The 26617-nt window shown below is 43.5% G+C and overlaps 5 protein-coding genes across 8 annotated transcripts in view; 1 reads left to right on the top strand and 4 right to left on the bottom strand.

Moving 5' to 3' along the window:
- Pkn (serine/threonine-protein kinase N) overlaps positions 1–11959 on the bottom strand; it is a 30507-nt gene extending 18548 nt beyond the window's left edge. For 2 of the 3 annotated variants that reach the window (XM_071784554.1, XM_071784556.1), the window contains exons 1-3: positions 8409–8786; positions 6836–6964; positions 5349–5550 (exon numbers count right to left, since the gene is read on the bottom strand). In XM_071784554.1, coding sequence (XP_071640655.1) covers positions 5349–5550; positions 6836–6964; positions 8409–8498 — 421 coding nt within the window. In that variant the 5' untranslated portion in view covers positions 8499–8786. Of the gene's footprint in view, positions 1–5348; positions 5551–6835; positions 6965–8408; positions 8787–11461 lie in introns of those variants that run through there. The other variant, XM_071784555.1, reaches the window with a different exon arrangement.
- Positions 11960–12188: 229 nt separating this feature from the next.
- On the bottom strand, positions 12189–15396 carry Cog6 (conserved oligomeric Golgi complex subunit 6). 2 transcript variants are annotated; one of them, XM_071784559.1, is made up of 10 exons: positions 15191–15396; positions 14860–15113; positions 14472–14746; positions 14256–14400; positions 13954–14165; positions 13646–13869; positions 13179–13570; positions 12950–13111; positions 12674–12835; positions 12189–12603 (listed from the first exon to the last, which is right to left on the bottom strand). In XM_071784559.1, exons 2-10 carry the CDS (start codon positions 14935–14937, stop codon positions 12370–12372), a joined length of 1884 nt encoding a protein of 627 aa, XP_071640660.1. In that variant the 5' UTR covers positions 14938–15113; positions 15191–15396; the 3' UTR covers positions 12189–12369. The 2 variants fall into 2 exon arrangements, with proteins under 2 accessions (XP_071640660.1, XP_071640662.1); XM_071784561.1 differs by lacking the exon at positions 12189–12603 and having other exon boundaries at positions 12943–13111; positions 14860–15396.
- A 175-nt stretch (positions 15397–15571) lies between these two features.
- On the top strand, positions 15572–17015 carry Selt (selenoprotein T). Its single transcript, XM_071784564.1, has 4 exons — positions 15572–15971; positions 16192–16321; positions 16398–16587; positions 16665–17015. The coding sequence occupies exons 1-4, from the start codon at positions 15841–15843 to the stop codon at positions 16793–16795; spliced, it is 582 nt and encodes a 193-aa protein (XP_071640665.1). The 5' UTR covers positions 15572–15840; the 3' UTR covers positions 16796–17015.
- On the bottom strand, positions 17006–18762 carry LOC139816813 (PITH domain-containing protein CG6153). The gene is made up of 6 exons (XM_071784563.1): positions 18509–18762; positions 17978–18162; positions 17839–17882; positions 17696–17770; positions 17494–17598; positions 17006–17353 (listed from the first exon to the last, which is right to left on the bottom strand). The coding sequence occupies exons 2-6, from the start codon at positions 18146–18148 to the stop codon at positions 17152–17154; spliced, it is 597 nt and encodes a 198-aa protein (XP_071640664.1). The 5' UTR covers positions 18149–18162; positions 18509–18762; the 3' UTR covers positions 17006–17151.
- A 393-nt stretch (positions 18763–19155) lies between these two features.
- On the bottom strand, positions 19156–20527 carry Emc8-9 (ER membrane protein complex subunit 8/9). The gene is made up of 5 exons (XM_071784562.1): positions 20262–20527; positions 19917–19993; positions 19759–19828; positions 19591–19685; positions 19156–19489 (listed from the first exon to the last, which is right to left on the bottom strand). The coding sequence occupies exons 1-5, from the start codon at positions 20463–20465 to the stop codon at positions 19318–19320; spliced, it is 618 nt and encodes a 205-aa protein (XP_071640663.1). The 5' UTR covers positions 20466–20527; the 3' UTR covers positions 19156–19317.
- Positions 20528–26617: the final 6090 nt, after the last annotated feature.

The raw sequence follows: 26617 nt of genomic DNA, 5'->3' as shown, positions 1-26617 counted from the left end.
TCTCCATTCCATTCATAACTCTGCTCGCGTCGAAGCTGTTCCATCTACACGAGCGTGAGTTAGCGATACGTTCATAAAGCATGAACGCATCGCGGAGGGAGAGAGCTCTTGTGCAGTTCGTTCGTTAATGCACGTAAGAAGCGATTGTTCGTGTGCGACGGTTGTCGGCAACATCCTTATTACGGCATTGATTAAAATAATTACCGTAACTTTGCAAGAGGCGAGAGTGCGAGGCGCTTTATTTATACATCTAAGCCAGCATCGACATCGAGAGTCGCATACATATGCGAACTCCTAGCATCTCGTCATAACAAACGCTTGCGTCAAGTGGACGCAACGCGATCTCTGTGAAGTTTTCCCATGGCTAAAATATTTTTCTCGGATATCTGACAGTCTTCTCAAGAGTTCCAGATAACGTCTCGAGAGCTTTATTAAAGAGCATCACGACTCTAACTCGCAATCTCAATTGAAAAGAATTATTACCAATTTCTGTCTAATAAAACTGCAATATTTACTCCGTATCTTCGGATTTTTATTTTTTACACTTAATTCATCAGAGCTTCTCGAGAACGTATATCGCGAACTCTAGAATTCCTTGGGGTGATCAGATTTCTATTGAAATTGTGAAAAGAGGATCTTTTCGAAGATCATAAGATGACATATTGTCCCTGAAGATTTAAGTTACAATAATTACGATATTCATTGAAAATTAATAAATATTTTTCTCTTCTTTTTTTAAAATAACGATCGAGTCGAAGATATCCTCGATAATAATCATATTTCAAGATAGTACACAATGCAGGCAGAATGCAAGATTTAACACCTTGTAATGTCTTAAAAAAAAAAAATACTCCGATGGCTAGGTAACCTTTGGTGCAGGCAGTGCAGTTTTTTATCGTGTATCAGGCAAACTTTGCCATAAACACGCCCGAGGCGCTGATTAGCATAAACGGCAAAAGCGTACCGAGAAATTAGCATACGCCTCGAAAAACCTACGACGAGTAACCCCGGGCGCTCGGCAAAGTAGCAGTTAAGTTATTAGTATAGAGCCACCGGTTGCGCCGATCGAGAAAATCGCGGGACCGGTCCGATAGAAAGTGCAGCGTTAAAAAAGCAATAATGTAGCGGCAGTTATGCCAGCGAAAATCACTTAAAATCGAGTAACACGACGCGACGCCGGCCGCAACGACTGCACACGTAGCCGCGACGCACAATTTCCCGAGAGACTGTACGAAGATGAATTAGATAATTATTTGCGAGAACAAGACTACGACTCGTCGCGAGCGCTTCATACCCTTGACATGGGCTACCGGAACCTATCGATTATCCGCAATCATTGAATGATCGTAGGCGTCAATTGCCATCCATGGTGAACGTATCGCACGCGAGCACGGTGAGGAGAGTCGGGTGTTACTTGCGTTAGACAGCACTGATACATTATATATGACGGATAGGACGAGTTACAAGACATTTGTATTGCATGAGGCTTATCGATCTAATCTGTTCGCCCATAATCTCGAGCACCAGTTTTCCCGCAGTAGATATATCGCCAGATTTGTAGCGATAACGTCTCTCGGAATCACGTATCACGTGGATCAGAGAAAATGAAATTCTGAGATGTTTTTAGATTTTAATTTTTAGATTTTAGATCTTAATGATGATATCGCGACTTCCAATACACCTCTGATACGAAATAATTAAATATAACATATCGCAGGCGGACATCTTCGCACGTCGACGAGAACAAATATTAAGATCGTAAACGCGATGTCTGCATATGTATAATAAAGATCGCGAAAGGTGTACTGAGAGAGTCGTTCGGCGAAAAGGGAACACCCGCCTCTCCGATCAATTAAGAAGTTTTACGAGCGCTGATGAGGTCTGATAACGAACCCGATACACATTCGCCGCTCCAGTTATACGGAAGCGCAATGCGCTATACTGCTGTGCAATACGGTATTACGTACGTCCGGAGGGGCAGGTTTCATGTTACGGAACTATATTGGGTCTGCTATATTAATATAGCTACTTAAGTATTATGTACTTAAGTTACATACGAAACGTCCGATTTTAACGGTACAAGTGTACTTTGTGTGTGTAATATTCTTATAAATTAAACATGTTCCCAGCGATTCTTGCTTTATCGTTACGTCACCGATGAATAACTCAGGAATACGATTTCTCGGGAGCCACAAATATTTCAGTCGCGAACATAAAAATTCTAACATTGCACGATGATATGTCTTGCGGCATGCGGTATTTCCGGCGCTTATTCGAACCGGCAACCTGAGTGACTTATTTAGTTACGAACCCAATGCGCGCGGCCACTTAAAATTTATTAACTCGTAAATGCCTGGCCCCTATACCGTTACTGTGTTACGAACGTTGCACGTTCGATAAAGTGCACTTCATAAATTCATGCATGGTATCCTGCGGTCAATAAGCTTTATAATTAACTCGGCTCATAAAATCTAGCGGAATTTTCGCGACCGAACAGCGCCAGGCGTATCGTGATTCATCGGGGATTTCCCCACCGGGAAGATAACCGATAATTAAAGCGAACTATACCAATTGCTAGCGCGATTGTAAAACACACGTTTACGTTTTTATAATATATACTTTCATTTCTTAGCGATTCGCCAATCCGCTGCAGTTTTTACAATAGACTTTTAAGTATAAGCTTACGAGTAAAGATGAAATAATCCCGGTTTTGATCATTTCTTCGCGGAATTTCGCAGAGTTTTATGCCTCTGGCGCGCGTGGACGCGATTTTTCGGCTGTCATGGGATCTTAAATCAGGCCCGGAGGAAAGGCCCGGACAGGTAATCCACAAAGATCAGGCCCGGCCGACCGGCTGGCCGGTCAGGCAGGCAGACGGACGAAGGAAGGAGAATCGGAGAAGAGGGCTTCCCCCGAGAGCGCCGACGATGGAATGCGAAAGCGTGGGTTCGGTTTGGCCGTAACGCGATCTCGATATACAGAGAGGAGCAGCACGAGGTGGTCGGGTGGCCGGGAGAGCTTCGGGGCCTATGTACGCACGCGTAACGGTACCCCGCGCGATCGCTCGATCCCAATCGCCTCTCTTCGTAATGCGCTCTCGATCGTCTCGCGTCGTACACGCGTCTGCGTATGTGTGTACGTTTGTACAGAGGAACGTTTTCGCCATTGCACGCAGCAGGAGAGCGCGTGTCTCGGCAGAGCTGGAAAGTGAACGAACATTGTCGTCGTCGTCGTCGTCGTCGTTGGCGTCTGCCTCGCACCGCTCGCCATCCTCGCGAGATACCGAGAAGGAGAGAAGAGCGTGAACTTTCTCCTCGATCTCGAAACTGTACCGCCAAGCGCTGAATCGATTGGATCAGTCACTTTTTTAGTAAACTTGAGAATCATTATCTATCGTAGACAGTGATGCGATCCAGGGAAAAAGACTTTACTTCTTGACGAATTTGGATGATCTTTTCTTCATCAGTTTCTCAGAGTTATTGAGCTCTTAATATCTATAATAATGACTTGAGAAGAACACTCTCAATGCAGAAATTTCGGGATCGCACGCTGAATGGCGCGTCCCCCATCGTACTAAGGGAAACTGAATGAAGCACCCCCGAGGCAGGTTGCTAGAGACCAAGTATGATGATGACTGACTTAACTGGAATGGATAGAGAGCGTCTCGGGGTCCAAGGTATAAATAGCCGCTATACCACTTACCGTCAATTCAGAGCGAGTGCAAGACTGTAGTTCCTCTGTACAACGTATCACGCAGCGCATAACGAAGTGGCCACTCGTAATACAGCGAAAAAATGCTCTTCAAGAATCAAACGATTTTGCCCGGGTGTAACGTACTAGAGTAGCCTATTAATTGCGTTATATGATCATCTCGATGATCGCATAACTCCGCTATACTAATTACGGACTCAACGTCACATACGAACGAACAATTTTTCTCCTTCGAATCAATTCCTCCGTCTGAGAACATGCAGGTGATGTTTATATCTCGAGCATTCAACCAAATGCAACAGCGCAAAAGAAAACAATGCGACTATTGAATTTCAGTTATCAATTTAGGCAGACTCGCGGAATGTGAAACGCGATACTGTCAATACCGAGAGAAGACAACGATCTCTGATTACAAAAAATTCTGTTAATCGTTCCTAATTGTTCTGCGGAATGAACAGAGAGAGATTTTGAGCCGAGGCAGAGTAGCTTTGAGACACAGAGACGTGAAAGCGATAATCGTCGTCTCTTTGTCGTCTCGTCAAAACTGCAGTAACCCGTGGAATTGAATTCCGTTTTAAGCATCGCATAGGAGGATACATAGAAGCTAGATCGAATCGTACACGGCACGAAGGTGTGCAGCTAGCGCATAAACCCAATATCACGGAAGAACGACAGTGTTAACGGCACCAATAGCACCATTATTTTGGAATGTATTGTCTTCCATCGCTAGTCAATCGATCAGCAGTGAACAGAATAAATATACCCCTCGCTGCATTTATCTCATCGATCGCGCTTTTTTAACTTAGATATTTAGATTCAATATTGACACGTCTTTCGCTATATTTATCCAATTGAGCGTTTAGATACATATCTAATGCACAGTGATATGTATATTGACCGATGAGTCAGAAACGTCACTGCGTTAAAGAGATACGCTCGATTTGTCAGCGCTAATGGCGACGTAAGGCTAGCAGCCTAGCCTGATATGCTCTCAGACGAGCTTTATAAACCCGAAGACGTCGTCTCGACGCTTCGTTAACGGGTGGAGTTATTAAGTGCCCCCTCGTTAACGACACGGAACAATCGTTAACGCGGTAGGGAGCTGACATACCGGAACATTAACTATTATCGCAATGCATCGATACGTAAAACCAATAAATAAGCGGGGCAATAATCGCCGCGTGCAAATAAACGTGAAATTATCGTAAAATTTAACGGGAGTACTTTCGTGAAACTTGGTGGTGAAAAAGCCTCGCTCGAGTAATCGGCTCGATGGTTATCAGGCACTCCGATTATTAATATCCCGCGCGCTTTAATTGCTTGTAATCGTCTATCTTCTACGATGACTCATGTAATAATGCTTGTTAAACCATCGCGCGACGGATGTTAGATGTAAGAAACGCCGATTTCTCTTTGCTTATATTAACCTGTTTTCCACGAGTGTCCCGATATCGAGGATCTTTAGTGCTTGTACCGATATTGCGTCTGACGCGCGACGCGCTCGTTACATAAAACCCGTTTAGGAGCGCGTAGCGGACCGCTTTATTCTCGCTCGGTCAATGCTACGCGGAGAATATCATAAGGCGAACACGAAGATGGTATCGCATAGCGGCCGCGTGCGGCTTCGCTTTACCAACCTTGACCATTGGAGTGATTCTGCTGCGGCGATTGAGGTTGGCCCTGCGTCAGTATAATTTGACTCTCGAGCTGCTGGAGCTCCGCCTGGAGCTCGTTTAGCTTGCTGTTCGCCTTCTTCACAATCGTCGCGACATCCGAGAGCGACTTGCGATCGGTCGCGACCTCCCTCAGCTTCTCCGCACCGGCCTTTATCTTCAGCTCCTGCGAACGAAAAAGCGTCAAAATTAATAATTGTACATCGGAACAATTATCGCAATCGCGCTCTCATTTCAATCGAAAACTAGCGTCCTGTACCGCCAGGAATTTAACTGCATACATTTAATCGTTCAATCGTGCCGCTCCCCCGTACGGCAAATGAGACCTAAAATCACACGTGCCCAATGATACCCTTTGATATTCTATTATCAAACATTAATGCATAGTGGCCGCGAATTTTCGCAATGAGTCATTCGACGTATTTTTATTTTCTGATCTAGGGCACTAGTTGGTATGTAAAGAACGATTGGTCCAACAACATTACGTCAAACATTAAATAAAAAACAATCGTTAAAAAAAGATGCTTATTGAATGAGAAATTAAGGAATGGTTCATTTAAAATAAACGGTCTTGGCTTCCGAGACGATATGCATGCATCCATTCTGCGGCGCAGTTGACTCACAGCTTGCAGCGAATGCTCCGGTAACAAGCGTTTATGAAAATGTGCCGCGTTAAGAAACCTATCGTATTATATACTATTACACGCAGCTTTGTTTCGCAATGGATCTATTAGCGATAGGTAGCAGTCAGACGAGAGTTTTGTAAAGGCGCTTAGTAAGTACAGAGAGGTAAAACAAGAGAAAGATTAAAAGAGAAAAAAAAGAGAGGGACGCGCTGTCATACAGCAAAACTTGTTTTTGCGCGAGTTGCAGAAATGTTCGGACCACCCTCAAGTTTCCATTCGCAACGTGATATAGAACGTGAACGTCCGGCGCATCCGGCAACCATAGATCATCGATCGCTTATTACCGAGTTGTACGTCGGATAATTAAGGCAGATATAGGTATACGCGAAAAAATATAATCGCGCACGATCAGTAAATACTCGTCACGGTCTCGTAATCTTTTTGAGTTGATCGGAGATGCAATTGCAATTGCAAATTTCCGAGATCATGGAATCGGCTTAAATTAGCCTCATATAAGGATGCAATTAATATTTCTACCACTGCAATAGATACCCTCGTCTACTATCGTAAGAGATTTATTACTCGAGAACGTTAAGGTAGGCGAGCAAGGAGAGATTAATTTCTACGCATCGAGATAAAAAAAGAGACGCATTAGGCTGATTATTGCTGGAGAGGAAAAGAGAGGCGATACAGGCCAGAAGGAGATAACGAAGGAGACGCAGAGTGCTGACCGTGCTACCGTGTGTACACACAGACGAAGAAAAAAAGCCCCGAGCTTCGCAGAAACTGCAGTCGACGACGAAGGATAAGCGAAACTCGACGTACCTTGCGTATTTCTCGGCGTATGTGCTCCCGCAGCACGTCGAGACGAGCCGGCAAGGGCACCTGGTCACTGCCGGCCACTCCATACTTGCTCGACAGTTCGTAAAGAACTGGGTGCCTGATGTAATCGCCCTGAAACAGATACAAAGTTCGATCCTGATTATTGACGATCGAGGTGCACGCAGCGATCGAGCTTGGGCGAAAGAACGCGCAATAACGACGGGCAGTTCGTCGGACGATTAATCAATCTCTAATTAAACTCTCTCTTTCTAATTAAAACGTGAGTTCTTCCTTTTGCTCTTTTTGCTCTATACAGTAATTTCCACTTTTATATACGAGACATGAGCGAAGCACTATATCTGTATTTAATCACTTCTTTTCATCCTCGTGTGCCAAGAGATTCGTATCAATTAATAATCGACATCGCGCTCGTTTCCGCGCATACCGTACGTATATAATCTTTTGGTATTATGCGCGAGAGCCCGCGTTAATCTTCATAGTAATAATAATAATCGCAATGTGTGATCTCTCGCGTTAGCGTTTGGGTTAAGATAACACCGGGCGGAAATTGCACCGTATAAATATCGACGATCGGGGAGTATCCGTCGGGCCGAAGGGAAACACACCGCGAAATATACCTATCTCTTAACCGGAAATCGTCTGGCGCGTATACAGATGTATATACCGCCGTGTGGCCTACTCGTGAGATACGGATATAGAAGCTAGGTAAACACAACACACGCAGGAGAAAGTATCGGTCTCCCGCGGTCTCTCCCCTCGCATCGAATGCCGGGCATCGAAACAGCATCATCCATTGTGATGAATGGACGTCGCGTCGGTTAGTTGTCAATTCGCGTGGCGATACACAATTGCTTCGCCCGTGGAAACGTCCAAGGGTATTCGATCAAACTTCTAACGGACGTGTTAGTGACCTACTTCGAGCAACGTGCAACGTGCAACCGCGTCTTTGAATCGCGAGTAAATCGGAGGCCGCGAGTTTGCACTTGACTTTTGCGTTAAAATGGTGACGAAAGGCTGTGAGAGTTAAGTACAGGGCTACAACGCGGTTGTTGGTGCGTGATATTTTTCAAATTAACTGATTTACCTCAAATTTCCGCCGTATAATGTTCCGGACGTCTCGGCTCCACATTGAGCCATTTTCAACGGTTTTAATTTCAATTTTTATACTGTTGAGGAGATGACTCAGGGTGGAGCTGAAACGTCTGGAACGTTATATGGTTGAGATTTGAAAGAAATTAGTTAATCTGAAAAGTCACGCACTAACAACCGCGTTGTTACTCTCATAGTCCTTTCATCACCACGATTTGCTGGTTCATTTTCGAGAGTCCAAAGTCTTAGGGCCGGTTGTTCCAACCTGTTGGGGTAAGCTAACTAATAGTTAGATCGTATATATGTCTTTGTTTATCCTTTACATTAGACAAAGATAGGCATTGATTTAACTATTGGTTAGCTTACCAACAGGTTGGAACAACCGGCCCTTATTTCTTTTATTTAGAGGTAGATAAAAGATCCATCCCGAGTCAATCCAGAACCGATATCGTCGGCGGAAACGTACCGCGTAAGTCCATTTAGAGCCGGTCATTTTGGTTAGTGAGATGCACGAAATCGATCTCCTCTTCTTTCTGTCCACTGCGATAAACGACATCCTTGAAACGGCCTCGCACCGGACACAGTCTCGTCTCCTAGTCTTAGCGTCTATTACGTTTTGTCGTGCAAGGCTATAATATCGGCAGGCAAACGTTTTAACGTCTCGTCATTAAGATTCGCACTGAGCAACAAACACACACACGAGGTTCCACCGCGATTAATCACTGCTGAATCACTGTCATCGGAGCGATAATCTCCAGGGCGCGCGGCCGCAGGTCAACGTCAGCCACCTGTTGCGGTGGAAAATCTACGATATCACGTCCGCGCGACATATAATTTCCGCGATTTCGCACACTATCGCTGTCACGCGGGCGGGCTAACTGTAAAGACGCTCGCACCCGAGGAGCAGCGCGCGACAAGCTCCTCGAATTTGAGAAGTAGAACTGACCAAGAAGACAGCGCGCGACGCCGTTATCTCTTATCTCGGCCGCGCCGATAACAGCGTTACTCAACTGTAAAACGTGGACTTATCGTTTTCTTACAATGCTAATACGAAGAAGGTATCTTCGAGAAAAAAAAAAGCCTATCGTCAAGCAAACACGTAACTTGGTGCCATCCGACCGTTTCATATATAAATTTTTTGTTATGACTCTAAATCAACAATCATTCGTATATGTGATGCGTAATGCATAATTAATTCCCACCATAAGCTTCCAATTTCTTTACACCGTAACCCAAGTTGTGCTGACTTTGATAAACTCAATTTATCTCGAGAAAAAAATATCCGCGAATTTGTACAGCATGTACATTGTAATCGTGCTATTGTGCAAGAAACAGCATCAGAAGACCTGTCGAAACGACATGGCTACTGCTAAAAAGCGTTAGCCCGAAGTTACCGCGTGAAATTACGACGTCTCATTCACAATTCGCGATCGTACAAGTTGCGCAAATCCTCCTCGTGTCAAGACGTTGCCAGACGGGCATAGGAAACGACGAAGAACCCCCGGCTTCTCTGCCTTCGAGAATAATGAAAGTGGATGGTTAATTTGGTTTTCGCCGCGTGTGCGAAAACGTGCGCACGGCCGGCACCCTGACGCACGATCTATTTTCATGCAATCCGCCAATATTTGTGCCGCGCCGATAATTCCCGGGAGGTCAACAGACGTCGCGACGTCAGGGAAACCCTTTACACCCGGACGAACGTCTCGCACGAGGAAATCGCGCGGGGGAAAATCGTGAAAGCAGCGCGGGAATTTCACCGATGCCGCGCGAGCCTTCTGGGTTCGAAACCACCACGCAATGCTAAATTTAGAGAATCCTGACGTCCGCGATAGCGTTAAATTACTGATTCATTACTCATCCATTGGCGCATCACTGATCGTCACTGTACTTTTAATCTGGAGCATTTACGAAATTCGAGATGTATAAAATTTTGTTACACCAAATTGATCTCCAAAAGTTTGTCGGAACAAAATTTCAGCAAAATTAAAGCAATTTGATACACTTCCCGTGTATACTTTTTTCCCCTCTAGATAGAAAGTTTTTCACTCCCCCTTTCAAAGAACTCCAACTTTATTTTTATCCTATTTATTTTGTTTTCCACAGATATTTTAGTACACGGTTCGACGAAGGAAAAACGACAAACTTTTCCGCACCAATTTGATATTCCCCGTTTCACCGTAAAATTAAATCTTAAAAAAAAAAGATGCGGTCGACATCACTGAAAATATTTTTGAACATTATTCTCGTAACATCGCTCGACATTCTATTCGCTGCGAAATTCGAGAAAACAGAATCGACCTTTCGAGATCGGATCTTTAAGCGCAACTCGCGATTATACGCGTGAAAGTTTTCGGGACAAAAACCGACTCCGCGATCTCCCGACGACGATCATCTCGGATTCGAAGTCTGTCGAAGCCTTCACCGTAAAACGTGCCCGATCGTGCGCGGACAGGTCTCCGGTGATCCGTTTGCGGCGGTCGAGAGCGTGTCTCTCGAGACGTTCCGTTCCCGCGTGCCTCGCTCGCAAGAGAAGCAGGTGTTGCCGAGGAGGAACCGACCGGCGCGAAAAGTCAGTCAGGACCGGTTACACCGACGCTGATTAGCGCCGACCGGCCACCTTCTCATCGTCTTCGTCAGGTAGAACGATAGCGATCGCGAGAGCGAGACCGGCACCGTCGCGAGCTTCAATCCCCGCTGATGCTGTGCGAGAGTGCTCCTTTGCGATCGTCGAAGGACGAATCTCTTTCCGCGTCGAAAAGTAACCTCGGCGAGAGATATCACTCATAAAATCCGGCATGGTAAAATTCTCCTCCGAGACTTGGGTCGTACGATTTAGTCGCCGATCGGATAGACCTAGATCAATCATTAGATTAATTTACTATCTATGGCAAGTATACGTTGTGAGTATATATGATAGTAGGCGTGTTAGCGGAGCAGTCGCTAACCGCAACCTCGCGATCGGGTGGATGCCGATCGCCCCGACGACGTCGCTTGATCCTCGTTAACTGGATTTTCTCCCCCGCGTCTACGCCGCACAGGTGGCAACGTAATCTCGAAGGGAACAGCGGGAACAGAGTCAATTAATCCAGACAGTCAACGGCGAAGGAGCGGGGCTGGCCCGAGCGAAGGAAATCGGACGCATAGATCAGATGTGCGGCGCGGCGGCGGCCCGTCACGCCTGGTTCGCCGCGCGATTCTCGCACGAAAACAGCGACGGTTCCCGTCGTGTCGGTGGGGAAAGCCCGCTTGTGCCCCGGGGTACAAGTGCATGTGCGTCGCGGACGAGCGAGCGAGAAACGGCGGAAAGAGAGGTGAGAACGCGAACCGGGAGGAGCCAGGACCGTCCGCGTGTCCCAGGAGAGGGTGCGCGATTACGGCGTACGGCGGGTGTAAGGTGTAAACGCACGGGGGAAACAACGTCGCGGGGGCACACGTCGGGCACGCGCGCCAGTTCGCAAAGAGAGCGTGGAGAGAGAGACGGAGAGCGCAGACGGAGTGCCTCGCGCGGCGGAGACTCACCTGATAATAGCTCGATTCCGCCATCTTGCTCCCGCACTCAATAACGCTCTTTCCACTCACTCACTCACTACTGCCGCCGCTTATCCATCCGTCCTTTGTGCGCGTCGATGGGTCGACGGGACGGCGAGGTCCATGGCGCGTTTGATGCCCGCGGTCCGGAATTATATCGCGCTGCGTGCGTCGCGTCGCGTCGGCGCCGTGCCCGCCGCCGTACGGCGCCGCATTTCACGTCGCCCACCCCGTGTGTGCGAGACGACAGACTCCGTACAGTCCGTACCCGGACCGCGGAGACGCGATCTCGGCGGGACCGTTCCCCCGGGCAAAACGATCGACGCGCGGGATCGTTTGTTGCCGATCAGGCCGATGAAAGCGTTCGCGCACGGCGAGCCACGCACTACCACACGAGCGGATGAATGAAAGACGCGCGGCGCTCGCGAACAAAATGCGGAAGCGACCACATTCCACCGCACCGGACTAGCGACTGACTGAAAACGCCGGGCCAATCGCCGCGCGAGGCGCCGTGCGCCGACCCACGGCCGTCGCGGGCGACGCGAACGACGTCGACCAATCGGCGCTCGTCGTCGCCTGCGCTCCAGAATCGCGCGCCAATCGCGGCCATTGGCGGGACGCTAAATCCGCCCGTCTTTCCGGAGTTTTAAACAAAGAGATCCTTTACAAATCCGATGTTTGGCAAAGGCAATAACGCACGTTACACTTGTTAAAACTGTTTACAGAGTTCAAGATATTTAATTGATTATTAAAAATAATGATTAAAAATGTTTAAAAAGCTCGAAACATTTCATGTTTATAAAGAATCAAGCATACTCATTTTCGTATACTTCATTATCATTTAAATATGTACATATATGTATATAATACACGATGCCTTTGGAAGTTTGGAGATGTAATTATTGAGAAACTAGTGTCTGAAGGAGGTCCTCGGGTGTCCTAGAAAAGAGACCGCTGGGGTTTTGGTATAAATTCTTCGGGTCGTGGCAGGCGTCGTACAACTGTCTATATATAGCTCCGATTACTTCAAATGATCGTTTCTGAGTGATCACGCGATGATTGTTGCTCTGCAGCAAACTTATTTGCGGTAGCAGCAAGACGTCCGGCATCACCAAAAATGCCTCCAGTTTATTCTGTAATAAAGAAGCATCAATGCCTGTCGTTAATCGTATATTATTCTACATTTGCGATTGAAGCACTTACAGTAAACTCTTTCACGCTGAGGGCATCCATGCCGGGTATGGACGAAAGCGGTCCCTGATCGCGTCCTTGCAGGATGGTGTAGATCGAGCCGAGATTTAAATGCGCGACCAAAGAACTAGCTTGCTCCGACGTGAGCGTGTCGATTTGCGCATCCGATTGTGCCTAGATTGTTACAGTTGATTAAGATATCGTCAAAATTTACAAGTAAACGCTAAATGAATAGAAATAAATTTTATCTTATTACGTCTGACTCTAATGTACAAACTAACCAATCACCTGTAACCTTTCTAATCTCTGATCCATATACTCGTACAATGCTAACGTCGATTGTATCTGATGCATACAATTGAGAAGATAAACGGCCATATCCACGGTTGGCAATCTGGATGCCGTTTCATTTACTTCTTGAAGTAATGGATCGATGATACACGACACGATCTATGGATCATAAAGAACGACATAAAGTAAATGCAAAAAGGCGAAAAAATATTTTTCCTGAATATACCTGCAACATATCTTTCTCCCTGTCTTCAGCTATACTGGCGACCGACAATATTTCATTTAGAAGTGACAATAGTCTAGAGACTGATGGAGCGGGGACCAAATCGCTTCCGGGAGGCTCCGCGCGCTCCCCGAGAGCGATTCTCGTTTCTCTCTGCAGCCTGCTTAGAAAACTCTTTTCGCTCAAGACTAATAAGTCCGACAATGTCTGGTCCAGGACACTGTCGGGTATGATTTGTTCAATAATAGCGTGGTAAAATCTGATTAAGGTTGTAACCGAATATAATACTGTTGCTGGCGCCTCTGTAGTTATAACATGCTCTATTCTTGATTTTAAAGGATGACATAATCCCTCCGTGATATTACTTAACGCCTGTTTCACTTGATCTGACACATCTGCGATAAACAAATTCATATTTAACAATTTAAGCCTAACAAAGGCTTTTAAGATGAAGAAAAGGAGTTTCTTACCCGTTTTATCACAGCCTTTCACTAAAATAAGAATATTCTCTTTCTCTACAGGGATCACTTGATGCAACCAAGCAAGCATATCGCCGACATATCGCTTAGGATCATTCGCATGCATTTCTATAGGATTAGGTGTCCCACCAAAATTTTCTCCTAATGTTAGCGCATCTATGAAGGATCCCACCAAAGCAGTTCTTCTTGCCGCACAGTATTCATCCAGAATATACCTAGCAATGTTCAGTGCGTGTCAATTATGATAAAAATAGCAGTTTCAAAGAAGTAATACTTGAATTCAACATTAATTGTCTTACTTAAATAACACTGGCCTATCTTGTAGCTTATTCATAGCCTTAATGAGTAACGGCACCAAACGTTCGTTTTCTATGTTTTTACACTGAGTTTGCGTCCACCGATATAACCTTTCAAGCGCGGATTCTTGCAGCAACGTCATCCTTTGCATGATATCCAGGGCCAATGTCTGATAGCCGGACTGCATCAGTACTCTACATTTACCATGAATATCCTAGAAAAATAATTCCAACAAAGTTATAACAGAGTACAGCAACAGAAGCAAGTTATCGCTACTGAAGACAAATAGCTTTGACAGTACTACCTGTACTTTATTAACCACAGAAAAGAATTCCTCCGTTATAGGCGACTCTCTGGCTGATCCGTGCAGTACGCTCAATTCAGATTGAGTCAGTTGGAAATTTCTGATAAATGCATTTGCGATCTCCTGCTGCATAGTCAACGCTTGACTAGGGATAAAAGTAAACGATAAGTTTCTTAAAAACTACAGCTGCGTATCGTCCTATAAATACCTATTTACCTTTCGCTCTGAAGCTTGGAGGTCTGCTCGATCAGTTGCGACGTTTGAGCCTTCGTGACTTGCAAGCGATTAGTCATAGATTGCACAGCCGTGTTCATCGCTAAAACATTTTGATAAACATCGTCCAAAGCACCCTTTACCTGCTTGAAGGCGGCCAGGAATTCTTCGTTTATCGCTAGGCTCCTTCTCTCTATTTTGCTCCGCAGATTTCGGCGGGAATTCAACGTGTTCTCGGTGAAGAAGGTTGACAGTTCTTTCAAAGCCTCTAGCGTGTCCTAAAATACGGGATCTGAATTATTCAGTACTCAAAAACGTACCCAAATTGTAGAAGAGAGATTCCCACATGATCGACTCGTTTATCATCGATGGATTCATTATTCATTCGTACCTTATCGTGCTCCACCCTGGATTCCAGCAACTTGTTGACCCTCCGCACTAAAGCGGAGTTAATGTTTTTCTCGCTCATCGCGGATCTCGAAGTTTATCAGCGGCACATAACCTACGCGGATATGTCAACGAAGCCATGTCAAACGTGTACACGTCATCTGAGAGGAGTGAGGACAGGGTCAGGAAGATCGAAACAGTCCGTTTCGATGAATTTCGGAACGCCGATGTCGCGCGGGAGGCTGTAAATGCTGTGATCTGCGATCCGTACGATTAAAATTATTTAACCCTCCCAATTAACGGGACGCTCGTATTTAGGCAACGCTATGTCGCACCGGAGTAGAAGGTAGAAGACTCCCGAAACTCTCGTCTACATCTTTCGAGATCGTCCAAGGACCGCTAAAATGCATGCTGTTGGAGTCATATTCAAGCGCGCGTTTTTCGGAAACCGGCGATCTCTCGCGTTTCCGTGGTGAGAGACGAGAAACGAGCGCGAAATCGCTTCTGCGACGTCGTCGACGTGGAAAACGGGCAGCCGACAACCGACAACGGCGACAACCTCCCCAAAACGGGTGTCCGAACTCCGAGTCCGAGGGCGGCCAATAGCGCTGCCGCCGCGAGCGAAGCATGCGTACGAGGCAACCTGTCAGAGTGAGAACAATTTGTATTCTTGTCGATGACAGGCGAAAATTCACTTCTCAACTGGTCGGGTCGAAATCTGACGGTATCAGTTGCGATAACGGCGTTCTGCGGCAATAATTGGGAAATTAGAGGGCTCGCGATAAGTTTCGGTACTCCCCACCCAAACAACACACGTTAGAGAAAGAGAGACAGAGAGGAGAGAGGGAGAGAATACTCCAGGCTGATAGGATAGGTGCCATGCAGTAATTCGATGCGTTTAGTTGCGTCGGTTGCGTCTGGTCGTCGCGTGGACGGTGTGGTGTGGGGCCGTCTTCTTCAATGAATTGATAAGGATAGGATAAATATGCGCTGGTTAATACGCCTGTGTGCCCTCGCGGTTTTGCTGGCGCACAGCATAGAGGCGAACAGCGGCGACGAGGCGCCGTTAACCAAACTCGGCGCAAAAACTGGGCCGACCCTGAAGTTCTTTTACTGGTGAGCTTCGGCGATCTCTCTTGTTGATTTTCACGGAGGCGACCGGAGGCGTGCGTCCTATAAGATAATGGACGCGCAACGATCGTCCGCCGTTAAATTACACACGCGATTAAATGAGACACTTGTTAGGCTTCTCACATAAATCTAGAGACATCGCGGATTTTATTGTTCATCTTCAGGCTCGTCGGTAAATAATCAATTTGTCGTTTCTCTGTTGCAGCTATTCGTGCGGTTATAAAAAAGCTTATGAACAATATGTGAGTATTCTTAAGCAGAAGTATCCAGAACTTCATGTGGAAGGCGAGAACTTTAATCCACCTGGTCATAATATGTTAATCGCCAAAGCGCTGGTAATTAAATTCATTGCCTGATACTTTTCTGCGATTTATGCTTCTGTATATGTCTCATTTATAAATTTGTATTTAGGGGACGTTAAAAATACTGATAATCATTCTAATATGCGGAAGCGGAAGATTCAACTTTGGTCTGCCCCTAACATCCATATGGCAGTGGTGTATAAATAATCGTTTTTATTCCTGTATATTGATTTTTCTGATTGGCAATGCCATAGAGGGCCAATTGATTTCGTCGGGTGCGTTTGAAATACATTTCAATGGTAAGTATATTCAGTTGTAAGTCGTTGTTAACATCGAGCATCATGTGAAATACTTGATCGCATCTGATATATTTCAGACGTTCCTGTTTGGTCAAAGCTCGAAACCGGCAGGATACCACAACCATTGGAATTATTTCAAATAATTGATTTTCACCTAGATATGCAATTCTCAGAAATGGATGTAGGAAAGATCAAATTCCAAACGTAAGACATATAATGTGTTATTTTATATTCTAAAATCGATCAATCTAAACCGTGTACCATGCCAGGAAGGTTTGCTAATGGTGTAATGTGATGGAAATGATGTACAATATATTTGTTAAGTAAGTAAGGTCTTTAATGTACATCTTATCATAGAGCATAATTCCAATAAGACTACGAACATATAAGTGTAATTGAAATAAAACTGTTACCAGAATTTCTTATTATTACAGGACTTTTATTCAAAAACATCCATATTATATCGAATTTCCATAATAGAATATAGAAAATACATTATTTTACAATCGTATCCGTTTCCTGTTTTCAAAACCAGAATCTCAAAAACGGGTTTCAATCCAGATATCATTTAATTATCTTACCGACCTCACTAAAATCTTTTGGATGATCACTGATTAGGGGACGTGCTTCGTATGTACAAATGGTTACGCCATGTTTGTGAGCTGGTGTCCATTCTCCCTTGAGACCGATGTAATAAATTTTAACTTGTTCTTCGTCGCCAGTGAAGTAAAGACTCAAATGCTGCACTGATGAAAACTTGACTGTTCTGTAATAATAATTTATATAGCACATAATTTTTGTGTATTTTTAATATCTTATACAAACAATATGGTATGCAATATTACAGTTGTGTTATAAAAATTCTTAAATTTAAAAATATACAAACAAAAATAAGCGTACAATTACCTTATAGGATATTCATGTATTCCATATGAATCTGTAATTAATTCAAATTCCTGCTCTGGGCTAGTACCTACATGATCAAATAGCATATGTGGCCGGTTTTTATATCTATAACATACATAAATTTATTGAAACACATTATTCTTTGCATCTTGAATGTCGACATAAATTCTTTTTATTTTTGAGAAACTTTAATTATACTCACAGCTTTACTGTTTTGGGTAAATACTCGTCATCTCCAACTACAATAAGACCCTTTAACTTTACATCTCCTGTGAAACTGCAAAAGAAATTAAAATGCAATGAGATATTGATCCATTTTCACAAAAATTGCATCAGGATACTTACGGTATGTTAAATAGAAGCTCAGGATCGACATCACTTTGAACGTACTAGAAGTAAAATAGAGAAAAGATTCCGTAGAAAGGTTCGTAAAAATATTAAGGTATACTTGATATTTATAATACAGAAATATCATGGAACTCACCTCTGATCTATCTAGTCTTTCTTCCCACGTTTTGAAGACCCTGGCACCACTGCCTTCCTCGTGCTCGTTTAGGCACTCCACTCTATCTTTATCTATTTTTTCGAATAAATTGTAACTGACTCCTAATTCTGTTGTATCATGTGCACTACCACAATTACATCGATGTTCCATTATCCGTGTGGACCCTGTTAACAATAAAAAATACAAATACATGAATATTTGAATATATACAAAGTAAACAAAAAATCACTTAAAAGAAATTTTGTTAAATTCCAAATAAATTATATATTTATATACATGGCGATCACAAGTACTGTTATATAATATAACGAATGATATCTTAATATAACATTCATCAAATATAAATTATATGAGTTAAATGTTAGAACATATATTTTCCACTCATTTTTTCAAAAAGTACACAAATTATAGATAAATAATTTGCTCGTATTCCCAATATTATGTTTAAAATATTGTGTTGCTCTCTATGAAGGGAATGACTATCTATATTTGAAGTATTTGTCATTTTACCTTGGTTTCTTTACGAACGTAAGACGTTACTAAACTGAGGTTAAGTCCACGCAACAAGATTGTCCTGATATAACTGTCGTAACAATTGCAATAAAACAATATTTTACATGCAAATGGTAGAACTTCCTTTGGCAGTTGAAAGTCGAATAAATACAAGGATAAATGTGGAATTAAACTGTCCTGAAAAATTATTTACATTGAAGCTCCCTCTCCTTCAACACCTGCCTACTTAACCGGTCGGTAAATAATGTTTTGGCCGTAGAATTGTAAATCGATGTACATATGTATACATTCTCATTTAAACCCATCCCGTAATAAGTTATCTTTCGTTATTTTCTCATTCAATTATGAAGTTTAATCGTTCGTACGATTTTCAAAATCGGGTTTACAGCTCTCAGGGATTTTCCATAAAAATATACAGAATATAATACATAAAATGAAAAAAATATAAATAATATACTGTTATAAAAATATACTGCATTTATATAGAAAATAATAGTCACGTCTTTTTAAATTCAATGTCTATCAAATCTAAATGTTACTTATAAAATTACTGAATCCAAGGGAGATCTTTCTCTTGAAAAAGATAATACAAGGACTACTTGTGTAAAGAGTGGAGATTACAGGATAATAGGTAAAAGCTCTGATATTTTAAAAACAGGTGATATTCATTTTATAAATTCTATAGCGTATGTACATTTGTTATTTTGCATATAGTGTGAATGAAATATAGATAGAGTGCAACATAACATATAAATAAAACAATCTTTGTATGATCTATGTTTGTGGAATGGTTGCATTGTCGTCTCTTATGTGTGTTTGTCAACAGCCTCGTCGATTATTTTATTTAGTTTCTGATTTTGCCAATCAAGAGCGATGTTATCGAGATGGTTGTCGAAGTCGACCAGATTCCTATACTCCTCTGCCTTCAGTAACGAATACATTGCATCTGTGTGTGCAACATCGTCCTCGTAAATTATACTGCAACAAGAAGAATATTTTATGCCCGAGCAAAAGAACTCTATCAATTTGAATTTCAAGGGTCATTATTTTTCCGCATAATCTTCAAAATATATAATTACTTTGCCATATCCTTTGGCTTCCATTTTCCCTCTACAGATTGCGAAATTCTCAACGGACTCGATCCCATACCTAGAGTCACTTCTCGATTATCCACCTGATAACAATAAAAACCAATAAAGTTTGTAGATGTTTGTAAAACGTTTTGACGTGGCGACTGATGAACATACCACTACCAGCAGCGCGTTATTAAAGTTCTCTGCGATTTTGTCTGCTATTCTGTGGGCTGGTCTATCTGTACTGCATGAAGAACATAGAGGTGAATCAGTACTCAATGCAATGTAAAAAAAGGGATGTTAGTTACATTAAAAAGAAAATATCAAGATACCTTAAGTCATTTATATTCTCGTTAGCCAGGTAATAACCTGCCAGTATAAGGCCTTTGCTTGCAGCTAACTGGTCCACCTGTTGCAACATTAAATTAACATTACAGGATTATTGTTCTAGCATTTCGAACGGAAACTTTTGCAATATAATGAAAAAAGTAGAGCGCGCGATCACTCGCTGTGACGTTTCGTCCTTGTGGTATAGATATAGGTTAGGATGGACTGACACGTCCACGTCACACCCTGATTTTCGCGCGTGCCGAGGTACCGTGCCCAAGGAGGCGCGACAGCAAGTGCAATTTCGCGAAATGCTTCACCGCGGTAACGAGTATCCGTGAAATATTTACCAAAGTAAGCGCTATTTCCGCCATTGGGGAAACATGTAGGCATATATGGAATAAAGGTATCGCATCCTCGATGTACAGATCCGCCCTGCCGTCCTTGCTCTTTTGTTTGCCGAGTAGCAGGCCATTTATTGCACAATGCGGGTATTTGGCTGCGTGTAAAATGATTTTGCAGTACGCGCGGGGCGAAAAGAAAACATTCGTCATCGTCAAGGGTGCACTGTAAACGCAAGCAGACGCGTCACGCGAGGAGACCGGAGTGAATCAGTATTGCCAACAGATCGCGAATATCATGATTGCCAGGGCGGCGAACGTTATGCCTTTTTTCCCTACAAAGCGGACTGGCGGACGCGCAGCAAAAAAATGTTCCCAATTAATTTATTTTTTCATAAACGATTCTCGAAGATGTACATACGGCGTCATTAATGCCTGGTCCCCAAAATTGGATGTGTTTCGGAAACTCACTCTTCGTCTCTTTCTAAGGGAAACAGTTAAAAAGAGACGAAGAGTGAGTTTCCGAAACGCATCTAATTTTGGGGACCAAGGGGGGCCCGATTTTCTAACGAGAAACGTATGCGCAAATTCTGCTCTAACAGAAAGGCTGCAAATTCATCGGCTATCGCACAGTTTTTAGCCAATAAGCTTGCAGCGTTTCTGTTAGAGCAGAGTTTACGCATACGTTTGTCGTTAGAGAATCGGAGTATTTAATGACGCCGTCTGTACATATCTCAAAGCAAGAATAATAAAATAACTAAATCTACTACATATTTAATATAAAAAAAAGACCCCACATGATACTAATGAGAAGAATGTTCGATAAATTTGTAATATGTTGTAATTCTGTGTCTGATAAAAAGTCTAATATTTCATCAACTTTCCATGATTAGTTTCTGAATTATAGCCTTGAAAATCTCTTTATAAGAAACGCTCGTATACGTTTGTTAAACGAGATTGCACTTGTGTGGTCTGACGCACATATGTATACATATGATTGTAGGCAGAGAATAGCAACTTGCAAAAAGGTGTTAACATTGCATCGCACAACCGGTGCAATCGGCGTCGATGTACATATAACGCGATTATATCCTCCACTCCGGTATAAGCGGTTCTAAAAAAGATTATGAGGGGTACGCGCTATAGGGCATCGTTCTCGCGATCGTCCCCGTGATCGCCGGTCATCGCCGCGCGACGCAGCAACGCCGCGACTTCTCGCTCATTGTGATTTTAATAAGCCTTATGCAAATTACAAATGAAATTGTCAGAGGCAGGCCCGCCGTCCATTCTTCGTCGCTGATAGGGACAATTAGAGGAGCTTTGTCCGGCGACCGAGCGCTGTCCGGCCGGCCGGCAACTTGAGTTCGAACGGGAAAGAGAGAGAGAGAGTGAGAAGAGGAGAGGACCACCCGCCAACCCCTGATGCTTGTATCCGCTCCCCGGAACGTTCACTTCCGACTCTCGGAATCGCGCGCCGTGTGCCCCATTGTGTGTGTTCGCTTCCCGCGATACTCACGAATCGTCGATACAATTAACGCACATCATTGGGTGTGCAGCGACGAACGCTCATATATGTTATCAATTTTAGCTGCTAAGAATTGACGCAATCGGGTTAATTGCAATTGCGTTATCGGGTGTAAAAGTGAGAAAATAACAGCAACGCGCAAAACAATGTCAAAGAATGTTTTTTTTTTTCGTTTTCTTAATCATACTTATCAAAAAAATTAATTTCTGATACTTTTTACGGAAGGCGGCGCGATGCAGAGCGTGATCTGGACCAGTCGCTGTTAGAGCTCCAATTTAAAGATATACTCGCGGCGAAGGAAACGAACGGGAGATACACCCGTTCTCAGCCGCGAGGAACGAATTCGTTACGCGACGGTTGGCTTGATTCCGCAAGAAGGAAGACGTCAGAACCGCGGCGCGGAATTGTTCTGCCGTAATCTGAAAAGGGAGGCAGAGGAAGCGAGAGAAAGATACACGTCCTCCGGAACGCTGGGGCCCAGGAGAATGCGGCAATGGATGGGGGGGGGGGGGGAAGGGAGGGAGGGCAGGTTGGAAATCGAACGGAATCACGGAGGCTGGAGGTCGATGGTTCGGGGGTGGAGATAAGTTTTTACGGTAGGGTTACTAACTTACGGACTCGGCATTGTCGAGTTCCCGCCGACGGGAGGACAATGCGCCTTCGGAACACAATGCTTCACTCTGGAAATCTGAAGGCAGTCTTGACTACCAACCTGCAACCACCCATACCGCCTCCCCATGTGTCCCCCCCTCTCCCATCTCTCAATACTCGCTCCTTCGACACACACCCATCCCTCCGATTGCCGACCGCCACCATCCCGCCGTCCCCCAGCCTCCGTCGTTACTTTCTCATTCTTTCGCTCTTATCCTGCCTCTCGCCCCTCCACGAAAATCCCCTCTCGCCGCAGCTTCCTCGGCCGTTCGTCGTGAGTGACGATCTTCAAGTTCATCCGTAAATCTACGAATTTAGCGTGGAAGACGCGTGTTTTCGAGACGACAGAAATATCGCTCAAATTTTCCTTTTAAAGATCACGTCGCATTTTTGTTTTATTTCCCAATCACGGGATACTTCCGATGGAGCATTTTTATTCTATATGAATTCTTGCACTCTTGCACAAGCGCACATATATGTATATTCCGCTTATTGTAATACAAAATATAAAAGGCGCGGAAACAATTGTAGCGAACGCGGTAGCGGGGTTCAAAAGAGGCGGGAATAAAACCGAGGAAGAAAGGCGGACATACGAGAGCGTATTTCAATCGCTCTTAGCTTTTCTCTTTAGGCGGGTTTCGCCGTTTCTTTTGCCCCACAAAAGCCACATTGTTTCGCCCACCGCTCTTCTGCAATGGGACGCAGGTTGAAATGTTTCTGTTCTCGCGTACGCGAGACGGCGGATAGCGCCGGCAATCAGACACGAAACGTAGACGCATCTGCATACGCAGACACTTTTGTCGCTGCGCAATCCTTTCTAACGCATTCCGTTACTTTGTTCTTTATTCAACATTCGTTGTTATTGCTTACAGCATCTGGTGGATACGTTCCCTAACAGTTTTATCTTCGATTTTATAAATCATAAACGTAGCATTCGAGAATCTGAAGTTTGAAAAGGAAACGATTCGTCTAGAATTCGATTTAATTTGTTAGTCTTGCTGTGAATGTTTCAAATACTGGCTAAAATTAAATTAATTTTTATTATCTTACCGCGTAATATTTTCGGATACTCTCTCAAGTTCAACAATCACTTTTGAAATGATAGAAATTAATTAATCTACTTCTATAAGTTTTCCTGATAAACATCAATGTGATAAATAATCTTTTTTTTTCAACAGTATAACTTATAATAACGCGCTGTTAATTCATGAAACATTTTAATTTCTTTCGATGTCTATCTCGGACAGTTGTATTAGATCTCCCACAGAAATGCTCATCACTTTCCCTCAAAAGGTTTTCTTCTCAGAGAGCGCGTCCCTCTTTTTCTCCCGTTCCTCCCCGCCGTCCTTCTCGCTCTCTTTCTGCCTTTCTTTCTATCTGCTCCTTCTTTTTTGCAATGTCGCTCGCTCGCTCTCTTTCTTAACTCTTTCATCCCCCTCATCTGCCGCCGTTCTCCTCGCGACAACATTCTTTTCAGTATTCACTGTGCAGTTTCTTGTACCGATACTTCCTTCTTTCATCGTCGCGTTATTCAAGCTTTTGATGCCGCGGCGACAAAGCTCTTTACTTCTTTCTGTGAACGAATGAAAGCAAAGAACGTTGGTGATATATATGTAATATATAGATGTATACATGTACTCTATATACATATATAAATAAAAAGTATATAGAGTATACATATATATATATATATATATATAATAATATTAATGAAGGTTAACGGCCAATAACGAGCATGGAAGTTGTTAAATTCAAAAAGATATATAATATATACATTTAATATATACATATATAAAATCATCTCGATTACGTGCATATATGAGTACGCAGCATGCATTCGCGGTGATAATACAATGCATACACATATGCGAGAAAACGGACACTTGGCCTTGAACTTTCACATACTTTAAATATTCTTCTATTTAAAGAGAGAAAATGTTTGCCATCCTGATGATTGGATTTTCTTGACCGATATTAATTACTTTGCACGTAAAAGAATATAGTGTCAACAGGGATAGTAGTTGCACCCTATCGGTTCACATCTTGTGCATGCAGATTTCGCGCACAAAGTTAAAATTAATAGCGAACGAATGACCCGAGAAATTTAATGCTATTTACAAGATGATTATAAAGAAAAGATCCGTATAGGATAAATTCGGGTAAGATGGTCATATTGGCCATAGGTACAGGAAAGATGGTTAACTCATGTTCATTTGATGTTTCATATGGCGAGCTAGATTGAAAGAACATAGGTTGGCCATCTTTCCTCTAATGGCCATCTTACCCGAGTTTACTCTAATGAACGCGATAAATTTCTTCCGCTCGCCCAAAGGTCACGAATTACCCTTCGTTAAAAGGGTCAAGTTCTTCCCGAGGGAGTAATAACATTGAAAGAAGTTGTCCAACCGAGCATGAAGGACTGTTTCATTATGGCGAATATGAAATTTAATCCAGTAGCGATTGAAGATTGCTCTAATTTTTTAATAATACGCAATAATGCATACACCTGAACATTTCTCCCTTTAAGTATGACAATTTGTAAGGTTTGAAACTACCTTATTTTATAAAAAAAGAATACGTGATTTCCGTTATCATTTTCGAATAAAAACATTGGAAAAAGTATCCGGCATACGTATTAGAAACGGTTTTCGTTTAAAGGGTTTAATGGACGATGGTGACTAATTCGCGAGTGAAGATGCCGCGACAACGGGCAACGGCACGACGCTGCACGCGATATCGGAATACCGGAGTTCGAGAATGACGGATAATGCGGGGGTCGCGGAGGAGAGGAAATGGGAAGTGGCGAAGGAACGGCGCGGCGGGGCGAGGAGGAGCGGCGGATTGGTGGCAAAGGGTGAAGCGGAGAATACAGTGGTGTCCCTGTCCACGAGCAACTCGCTCTATTCGCCCGTTCGCTCGCTCGCTCGCCAGCAGCATCATCATAAGACCTCTTTGTCCTCCGGCAATTTCAGCGGCATTGTCACCGTCAACAATGTCCACTTGACATTCTCCTTCTCGCTCCTACGCATTGTTAGCCCACCCTACCGTTCTCTCTTTCAATCATAAAGCTCATCGTAGACGGACCCGTTCACGTGGTAGCCCCGCTTTGCCCGTGGATGCACCTTAACCGCCACCCGTTTTGTTATCCAGATGCGCGATGATTAAAAGCGCCTGGAGGTTTGAGGTCATCGGATCTGTTGACTCGACTTGCCTTCTATTAAATGTCGATAGCTGCGTTTTTCCCTTTTATAAGCGATTCGTTTAATTAAGAAAATGTTGTATATGACGGTATCACGCGAGTGCTTGTAATTATTTCGATAGAATTATTAGGTGGAATTTTATCTCTTGTACTTAATTAATTAATGTTTGATTTTAACTGGATGACAGAGGTGACGTCAGAAAAGCATCTGATCCAGATAAAACAACCTTAGATGCCTAAATTTTATGACTATTACGATTTCCCAATTCTTTGGCATTGTGTTCGCCACCAATCTTCGTTCTTCTCTTTGTTTCTCGTTGTGACCATTTATCTATTGTCCACATTGTTACACGATAGCATCTCTTTCTTCCTCGTATTCTTTCCGAGCATTGTTTGACAGTGGCTTATACGTTGCTTTCTTTTATTGACGACTCGTACTTATTGCTAGTTATCTTATTACTAAGTACATTCTTTCGGGAGATCTAAGTGAAAAAGATTTAAACAAAATGACATTTTTATATCTTATCCGATGATAAGATACAAAAGACTTAAATAAACTTTAAAAGAAAGAATTAAAACATCTTCATATGTGTTGTTAAGATAGATATATGTACATCTCCTATTTTTCAAGCTGTTTGTACTTGAGACTCATCGTCAGAATCTGAGACAGGATTATCACAAAAGTCCTAGGATAACAATATCTAAGGATTCGTCGCAAATACGCATAAGCGAGCACCGAGGCTATAGTCGATAGCACAATGTACACCTACACGCGCATGGCCGCGTGTATTTCGTGAAAGTGGACGCGTTTTACTTATGGCACGCATTGTTCTATTGTGCCTGAGAGATGAGCGCATTACTGTCCGTTGTCCCCTTTCCGAGCAACCCCGGGACAATGTCGCGCCGCGCGCCGTCGTTAATCAGGCATCGTTCCTGAACAGCCATAGTAATTCGCGGGGTTTATGCTCGCCTGGACGCAGGCGTTTACAT

The sequence above is a fragment of the Temnothorax longispinosus genome, chromosome 7, assembly GCF_030848805.1.
Source record: "Temnothorax longispinosus isolate EJ_2023e chromosome 7, Tlon_JGU_v1, whole genome shotgun sequence".
Taxonomy (NCBI): domain Eukaryota; kingdom Metazoa; phylum Arthropoda; class Insecta; order Hymenoptera; family Formicidae; genus Temnothorax; species Temnothorax longispinosus.
This window is presented reverse-complemented; position numbering and strand designations above follow the sequence as displayed.